The sequence below is a fragment of the Dipodomys ordii genome, unplaced genomic scaffold (assembly GCF_000151885.1).
Source record: "Dipodomys ordii isolate 6190 unplaced genomic scaffold, Dord_2.0 Scaffold128, whole genome shotgun sequence".
Classification (NCBI taxonomy): domain Eukaryota; kingdom Metazoa; phylum Chordata; class Mammalia; order Rodentia; family Heteromyidae; genus Dipodomys; species Dipodomys ordii.
In genome coordinates, this window is record NW_012267344.1 from 194857 (window position 1) to 203539 (window position 8683).

The following is an 8683-nucleotide window of genomic DNA, read 5'->3' on the forward strand; positions in this document are numbered from 1 at the left end:
CTGTGGCTCAAGTGGTAGAGTGCTAGCCTTGAGTTAAAGAGCTGAGGGACAGTGCCCAGACCCAGAGTTCAGGCTCCATGACCGGACCCAAAAAAAAAAAAAAAAAAATTCTGTCCCTAGAAGGGATTGAGGGACAGCTAGATGGCCTTGTTTCAGCTGGGAAAGATCCCAAAGCAGTGCTGAAATGTATTCTCCACAGGGCGTGGCCTGTCTCTTTTTGTTTGTTTGTGCCATGACTGGGATTTGAACTTGGGGCCTCTCACTGTCTCTTAGCATTTTCTTTCTTTTTTTTTGTTGGTCATGGGGCTTGAACTCTGGGCCTGGGCACTGTCCCTCAGCTCTTCAGTTCAAGGCTAGCACTCTACCACTTGAGTCACAGCACCACTTCTGGTTTTCTGGTGGCTTATTGGAGAGAAGAGTTACAGACTTTCCTGCCTAGGCTGGCTTTGAACCTGGATCCTCAGATCTCAGCCTCCTGAGGAGTTAGGATGACAGGCATGAGCCACCAGTGCCCAATAGGCCTCAGTCTTTATATAAAGGCTGGATGGGGCAGGCCAGGGGACCCAGAGGCAAGAGGGAACCCAATGCGGGCTCTGGGGGTGCAAATCAAGACAAGATGTATCATATGCCTTTTTCTTTCTTCCTCCAGGGTGTTGGCCCCCAAGTGTGCAGCCTGTGGGCTCCCCATCCTTCCTCCTGAGGTAAGGTGTTTTTCAGATGCACTCTGAGGGTCTTCTAAAATTCTGTGTCCTGGGGTGGGAGGCATGGCTCAGTTAGTAGAGTGGCAGCCAGGGAGCAAAGGTGTCAGGTCCTGAGTTCGAGTCCTGGTCTCATACCATTAAAAAAGAAAAAGAAAAAAATTCTATGTCCTGTCTGTCATTAACATCTTCCAGAACCATCTCAGCCACCCCAGCTCTGATGTAAATAAAGTTGACTTTCTTTCTCACGTGGGCACTCCAAATGCCAGGTCTTTCCAGTATCGGTCTCTACACACAGGCTAAATTCTCTTACTTTCTATGAATTCGCAGCAGAACAGAAAAGCTTGTTACCAGGTATCAGTGGCTCACACCTGTCATCTTCACTACTCAGGAGGCTGAGGTTTGAGGGTCGTAGTTCAAAGCTAGACTACGATGAGACTCTTTTTTTTTTTTTTTTTCTGGTCATGGGGCTTGAACTCAGGGCCTGGGCGCTGTCCCTCAGCTCTTCAGCTCAAGGCGAGCACTCTACCACTTGCACCACAGCGCCACTTCTGGTTCTCTGGTGGTTCATTGGAGATGAGAGTCTCACGGACCTTCCTTGACCAGGCTTGACTTTGAACTGCGATCCTCAGATCTCAGCCTCCTGAGTAGCTAGGATGACAGGTGTGAGCCACTGGCGCCTGGCCTTTAATGTTTTATTGAGATTAAGTGATTACATACATTTCACAAATTTCCATTGCTCTTTTTTTAAGAGTTGTTTCTGACATTCCAGAAGGTTCTCTTGCCCCATCTCTTCTCAGCTCTCTGCTGTTTTTCTTACAAGCTATCCTGATCTCTGCTGATTTATCATCTTCCCCTAAGGCCTGTTACCCTAGGATCTCTTCCTCTCCCTTCCATGGTCTGTGGTATCCATAGGCCCCTCACAGGAGTCTGTATGTCTTTCTCCATCCCAGGGTTCTGATGAGACCGTCCGTGTGGTGTCTATGGACAGAGATTACCACGTGGAGTGCTACCACTGCGAGGTAGGCCACGCCCCCACCATGCCCCGCCCACCTCCACCTCACCCTGCCCAGCTGAGACAGGTGTCCAGTGGCTCATTCATCCTAGCTTACTCAGGAGGCTGAGATCTGAGGATCGTGGTTCAAAGCCAGCCTGGGGAAAGGAAGTCTGTGAGACTCATTTCCAATGAACCACCCACAAACACATGGGAAATAGAGCTGTGGGTTCAAGCAGTTAGTGTGTTGTTAGCCTGAGCAAAAACAAAACAAAACAAGAAAACCTCTGGGAGGGACTGGGAAGGTGGCTCAGTGGTAGAGTGCTTGCCTTGAATGCATGCGGCCCTGGGTTCGATTCCTCAGCACCATAGAAGCAGAGAAAGCTGGAAGTGGTGCTGTGGCTCAAGTGGTAGAGCACTAGCTTTGAGCTGAAGAGCTGAGGGACAGCGCTCAGGCCCAGAGTTCAGGCCCCACAACCGACAAAAAACAAAACAAAAACAAAAACCTTAGGGACAGCACCCTGGGTTCAAGTTATGGTATTGGCACAAAAAGAAAAAGAAGAAAATAAAAAGAAACAGGCGGGGGGCCAGTGTCTCATGCCTGTCATCCTAGCTACTCAGGAGGCTGAGATCTGAGGCTTGAGATTTGAAGCCAGCCTAGGCAGGAAATCCTCCAGTAAACCACCAGAAAACTGAAAGTGGTGCTGTGGCTCCAAGTGGTCGAGTGTTAGCCTTGAGTGGAAAAAGCTCAGGGATGGAACTCAGGCCCTGAGTTCAAGCCTCACTACCGACAAAAAAGAAAGAAAAAAGAACAAGTGGGGTTATTTCATTCAATCCAATGGACCCCAAACGTGATCATTTCAACATGTAGTCAATATAGAAAGTCCTTTGTGCCTGGTGTGGTGGTGCATGCCTGTAGTCCCAGCATTTGTGGAGGAGAAGGAGGAGGAGGCCTGCTAGTTTGAGGCAAGCCTGGGCTTCATCTGAAACTTGGGTCCCACCCTTCTCCATGATCCTCTCCGAAACCACATTAACTACAAGGAGGTTCTTTTGTTTTGGGTCCTCTTTTTGCCCTAAGTCTTAGAAATCCGTTGTGCTTTTCTTCCAGTAACATGGCTTAGTTAGCTGCCTCATTTCAAGTGCTCAGCAGGGACAGGTAGCACATGGCTCACATACTGGATGGACCTTCTAGAGCAGAAGCTGCACAAAACATACAACATCCTCTGCTGCTTTGGGGAACTGGGGAGCATCATATCCCTCCCCCTTTTTTTTTCTGGTGTGTGTTGGGATTGGGCTTGAACTCATGACCTTGTGTGCCCAGTTTAAGTTTTGTGTTTTTTTGGCCCATTCAAGATTGGTGCTCTACCACTTGAGCCACACCTCCACTTCTGGCTTTTTGCTGGCTCATTGGAGGTAAAAGAGTCCCGTGGATTTGTCTGCCTTGGGCTCACGTTGAGCCATGATCTTCGGGTTTCAGCCTAGATTACAGGCCTGAGCTACTAGTTGGGTTCCACCTTTCATGTTGCTCTTGCAGACTGATTTGTTTTACTTCCCTCTCCCATTCCCCGCCTTCCCCTCTTCCTGCCCACCCCCCACCCCAGGACTGTGGTCTGGAGCTCAATGACGAAGATGGGCACCGCTGCTACCCGTTGGAAGATCACCTGTTCTGTCACAGCTGCCATGTCCAGAGGCTGGACACAAGCCCCGCATCCGCACCTCTCCATCAGCACCACTTCTAGCCAGAGCCATTTGGTGGGCCTGGGCCAGGGCTGTACCCGGTGTAGAAGTGGGGTGCAGGGAAGAGGAGGGGAGCGGTGGGCAGGCAAACCCTCACATGGGGGGAAGGGGTGCCTTGTTTTGTTTTTTTTTTTAGCCAGGGAGTTGGGCATTGCCCATCCTGGTACATGTGTTTTCCAAGCGCTTTTGCTCCATTGCCACACCCCCCAGTCAGGTGACTCAGGTAGATTCTACAGTGTATGTGTGTGTGTGTGTGACCTCTGACCTGCGATTGCACCCCATGTGGCTCTTCTGGGGAGCAGTTTACAACCTCCTAGGGTTGGGGAGAGAGATTTGCATGGGTGCCTTTTGTGAACATCTCCTGTAGGAGACAGCTCAGATGCAGACACAGTCCATCCTTTTCCTCCTTTAGAAAAACACCTGCACTCACTTCCTGCATTCCCCTCCCACCCCCTCATCCACACTCACCCCAACTGTGACTTCTTAGGACCCCCAGAGCTTTTAGCACCTCTGAAAAATGGCCGGGGACTTTTCAACTGCCCTTGTCGGCTAGTTCTCACATGGCGCTTTGTATTAAGCCAGAGTGGAGCTTTGAAATTAGCAAGGCCTTACTTTTCCTTCCAATACTCTGACGTCATGCCCAGCTGCACCTGCCACCCGCCCCCCCCCCCTCCGCCCAGACCTGCTGTCATCCAATACAGCTTTGGGAGAAGAGCTGGTGCCGGCGCTAGGACTCTTGCCCGTCTCTTTGTGCTGTTTTTCTTGGAGTTTGGGTGAGAGTCTGAGACTTGGAGCTCCTCCTGTCGAGACAAATCTTGGGATATGAGATCATCTTGATCACCCATGCTTGGTGGATGGAGCTTATTTAATGATGGCTTTTTTTTTTTTCTGTCCTGCTCCACATACTGGGAGCTAGCTCCTTTATGGGGGGGGGGGGGGGGAGGGGGGCGGCATCCCTAAGTCAGCACAAAGGAGGGGCACAAACACCTCAAGATAACTTATTCATTTCTGAGGTTTCTTTCGTGCCCACTTTTTTGCACAAACATTCTATATTGGAAGAAACCATTTTAAGGTACACTGCTTTTGGTCCTTTTTTTTTTTTTCTCATTTCCATTTTCAGTCTTTCACACACAAACATACCTCACAGATAGAGCTTCACCAAACCACAGATGAAGAAGGATTTCAGCCAGCATGCCGGCTATCTTCTTCAGTCTGTGAGAAATTGCTGATTTTATAGCCGGGTGCTGGTGGCTCACGCCTGTCATCCTAGCTACTCAGGAGGCTGAGATCTGAGGATGGTGATTTGAAGCCAGCTCGGGCAGGGAAGTCCATGAGACTCAACTCCAATGAATCACCAAAAGAAAAAGAATCCCCCCAAATAGGATATGAAGTTGTGGTTCAAGTGGTTTGAGTGCCAAGCCTGGATCGAAAGAACCACGTGAGAGCAACCGGCCTTGGGTTCAAGCTACAGGATTGCCACCATAAAAAGAAAAAAGGCACTTTGCCCAAAGGCCGGCCTCTCTGCCTCCCTCCCCTTCCACCTAGAGCCAGAGGACTGTGCGTTGATTGGGCCATGGAGGACAGACAGTGGAGCCCTGAAGCCACGGTGAACTCAGGCTTTTCTCTGGTGCCTGCTGTCCTTGGAACCGGGCATTTTTCCACTGATTGGGTTGGTAGAAATAGTACGTGCCTATGAATAATAACAGAACTGACACCTGGAATTGCCTTGTCTAAAAAACCATTTTTGTTTTGTTAAAGAATTTATACATTTTATTCTATTGGAACTTTCTGGTCAGAGATTGCTTCCCCAGGTCCTAAAAATTGCAATCATGCGGGGAATAGAATAGATTTTCTTCTCATCAGCATTGGCAAGGCTGGTGGGAATACAGAGACAGTCTATAAGATGGCTATCTTATATCTTATTGTCACCTTTGGCACGCTGGCTTTGCCAAAATGCCTTCGGATTAAGCAGAACGAAGAAGATTGCATTGGAACTCAGGAAGTACCAAGAATTGGTTTGCAGAGTGAGATTCTGAGTATATGTGACTCATCTTCCAAATGCTATTTTTAAAGTGGTCTTGACTGGAGATGATTCAGGTGTGTTTGCAAATACATTTTATATTGTTGCCAATGAACAATAAAGGAATTTTCTAGAGGTCCCAGAGATCCAAGCTGTGAATTTTCCTGAAGGTCTTTTTCCCCCCCTGGAGTGGGTATGAATGAGAGAGATCTCAAATTAGTTTGGTTTCTTTCCATTTCCATTTAAAACCTGGGGTTTTAAACATTCTATAAATGATAGCCAAGCTGGATGCTGGTGGCTCACACCTGTCATCCTAGCTACTCAGGAAGCTGAGATCTGAGGATTGTGGTTTGAAGCTAGCCTGAGCAGGAAAGTGGTTAAGAGTCATCTCCAATGAAGCATCCCAAAAGAGGAGGAAGTGGAGCTGTGGCTCATGGGGTGGTCTTTTATTTTTTGGTCAGTTGTGTGGCTTGAACTGGGCCTGTGTGCTGTCCCTGAGCTTTTACTGCTCAAGGATAGGGCTCTACCACTTTGAGCCACAGCTCCACTTCTGGTTGTTAGGTGGTTAATTAGAAGTAAGTCTCCTGAACTTAACTGCCTGAGCTGGCTTTGAACCATAATCTTCAGATCTCAGCCTCCATTAATTTTTGGGGGGGGAGGCAGGGTGGTCCCGGGGTTTGAACTCTGGGCTTGGGTGTTGTCCCTCAGCTCCTTTTGCTCAAAGGTAGCACTCATCACTTAAGCTATAGTGCCATTTTTGGCTTTTTTTTGTGATTAGTTGGAGATGAGTCTCTTGGACTTTGACAAGTCTGGGTGGCTTTGAACCATGATCCTCAGATCTCAGCCTCCTGAGTATCTAGGATTACAAGCTTGAGGCATGGGCGCCCAGTTTAGAGTGTTAATCTTAAAGCAAAGCCCAGGGACAGCATCTAAGGCCCTGAGTTCAAGCCCCAGGACCAGCACACACACACACACATGAGAATTAGCTTCATTTTTCTTGGTGCTGGAGTTTGAACCAGATTGGAGTGCTAAGCAGGCAATCCATTCCTCATTTCCAGCTCCAACTTTATTTTTGCCAGTCCTGGGGCTTGAACTCAGGGCCTGGGCGCTGTCCCTGAGCTTCTTTTGCTCAAGGTTAGCGCTCTACCACTTGAGTCACAGCGCCACTTCCAGCCTTTTCTGCTTATGTGGTACTGAGGAATCTAACCCAGAGCCTCATGCATACAAGGCAAGCACTCTACTATGAAGCCACATTCCCAGCCCATCCAACTTTATTTTTATTCCCAATAATTCTCTTTAAATTTTTGTATTGCTATTATAAAGGTGATGTGCAGAGGGGTTAGTTGATACCTCAGGTAATGAGGACATTTCTTTTAGGACAATGTCACAACTTGCTACGCTATCCCAGTTTATTATTATTATTATTATTATTGCCAGTCCTGGGGCTTGAAGTGGTAGAGTGTAGCATCCATGAAGCCCTGGGCCATATTCCTCAGAAAGAGCTGGAAGTGGTGCTGTGGCTCAGTGTGGCAAAGTGCTAGCCTTGAGAAAAAAAAACTCAGGAACAGTGCCCAGGCCCTGAGTTCAAGCCTCAGGACTGGCAAAAAAAAAACCAACAAAAAACGAAAATCAGAAGTAACACTGTGGCTCAAGTAGTAGAGTGCTAGCCTTGAACCTGTAGAGCCTCAGGAACAGTGCCCAGGCCCAGAGTTCAACCCAAGGGCCAGCAATAAATGCATAAAATAAATGCATGAATAAAGTCACTCAGTAATTTTCTGTATTTTTTATGGTTTCCTCCATGGGAGGTTATCTTGGAAAAAACAAAACACGGATCAATCCCTGAGTGATGGGTTAATAAATAACGTCCTATGACTCACCCACTTCCCGATTTCCAGTCTTTTCGACCTTGGACATATATATATATGTATGTATATGTCTTATATATGTATATATACACATATGTATATATATATTTAAATTGTTATTCTAAAGGTGATGTAGAAGAGAGTGACGGTTACATATGTCAAGTAAAGGAGTATATATATATTTTTAAAAGGATACATTTCTCTTTGGACAATGTTCCCCCCCCCCCCCCCCCCCCCCCCGGCCTTAGACGACTTTAAAAAAAAAAAAAGATTGATTTGGTTTTGCTTTCTCAGGTCTTGGATCTGGTGAGAGGAGAGGGGCAGGGCTTGAGGGCCTGCAGTGCAAAGCTCGCCCAGGCTTCAGGGGGATAGGTTTAAGTTCTGGAAGCCAGGGCGGTGGGTTCTGAGGGCGGTGAGGGCCCCCAGGCCTCCCCCACCCCCCACCCCTCTCCACCCCAGGACGCGCAGGCCTGCGCCCCAGCACCCCGTCTCTCGCCATCTGCGGTTCTTAAATCAGGGTGGACTCGGTGTTCCGTGGGGGGGGGTGGGGGGTGGAGAGGATGGCGAAGACAAATTTTAAAAAACACACAACAACCATGAAACGTAAAAAAAAAAAAAACAGAGAAGAAAAAAGGTTAGCACCAGCCCGAGCCAGCCAGGAGTCGAACCTAGAATCTTCTGATCCGTAGTCAGACGCGTTATCCATTGCGCCACTGGCCCAAGTGCCGGCTGGGGCCCTACCGCGACGGCTGATCACCTCTTACGCAGTTTCCACAGGCTTCCGGACACACCAGTCACCAGCCTCCGCTCCGCTCCCTGGGCGGCCCGGGCTGGCGCCCACCCGGCCTGCCGCAACTCCGCCTTCTCCTTTTCTCTCCTCCCCCTGCCACCCCGCCTCCTCCGCACTCCCAGCCAATCCGCAGCGTGAACGTCATGACGGTCTCCAGCAGGCTCCAACGTTTCCCCCCCCCTCCCCTCGCCACCTCCTCCTCCTCCCAACCAATCCTTGACGGCCGCGTCACGGCGCCACGCCTACTCCCCCACCCCCCAACGTCGTCGTTTCCCCCGCCACGCCCCCTCACCGCGGCGTCTGACGTCACCCTCCGCGTCCGCGGCGCCTCTCCGTTCGTCCTCCGCTCCGCTAGAGGGCGGGGTGGGGGGGGGAAGAGGGGAGAACCCGCCCGTGGCGGCCGCCGCTGCGTGCGCCTCAGTGACCGGTGGCGGCTGGGCAGCCGAGGTGGCGTCTCGGGGCGAAGGGGCGGCGGGCGGAGCCGAGAGGCAGGAAGGTAGCGGTGGCCGGTGGTGCCCAGCATGGCGGCCACGGCCTACGAGCGGCTGAAGCTGTGAGTCCCGCGAAGCCCTCGTTCGG

At 50.0% G+C, this 8683-nt stretch overlaps 2 protein-coding genes and 1 non-coding gene across 3 annotated transcripts in view; 2 read left to right on the forward strand and 1 right to left on the reverse strand.

Moving 5' to 3' along the window:
• The window catches only part of Limd1 (LIM domains containing 1), a 20293-nt gene extending 16192 nt beyond the window's left edge, over nucleotides 1-4101 (forward strand). The window contains exons 3-5 of the mRNA XM_013030209.1: nucleotides 520-701; nucleotides 1652-1720; nucleotides 3294-4101. Of these exons, the coding sequence (XP_012885663.1) occupies nucleotides 520-701; nucleotides 1652-1720; nucleotides 3294-3431 (389 nt within the window). The 3' untranslated portion in view covers nucleotides 3432-4101. The remainder of the gene's footprint in view (nucleotides 1-519; nucleotides 702-1651; nucleotides 1721-3293) is intronic.
• A 3860-nt stretch (nucleotides 4102-7961) lies between these two features.
• Trnar-acg lies at nucleotides 7962-8034 on the reverse strand. Its single transcript has one exon. It is a non-coding gene; the product is annotated as a tRNA-Arg (tRNA).
• Nucleotides 8035-8542: 508 nt separating this feature from the next.
• Sacm1l (SAC1 suppressor of actin mutations 1-like (yeast)) overlaps nucleotides 8543-8683 on the forward strand; it is a 34110-nt gene continuing 33969 nt past the window's right edge. The window contains exon 1 of the mRNA XM_013030315.1: nucleotides 8543-8657. Within this exon, the coding sequence (XP_012885769.1) occupies nucleotides 8626-8657 (32 nt within the window). The 5' untranslated portion in view covers nucleotides 8543-8625. The remainder of the gene's footprint in view (nucleotides 8658-8683) is intronic.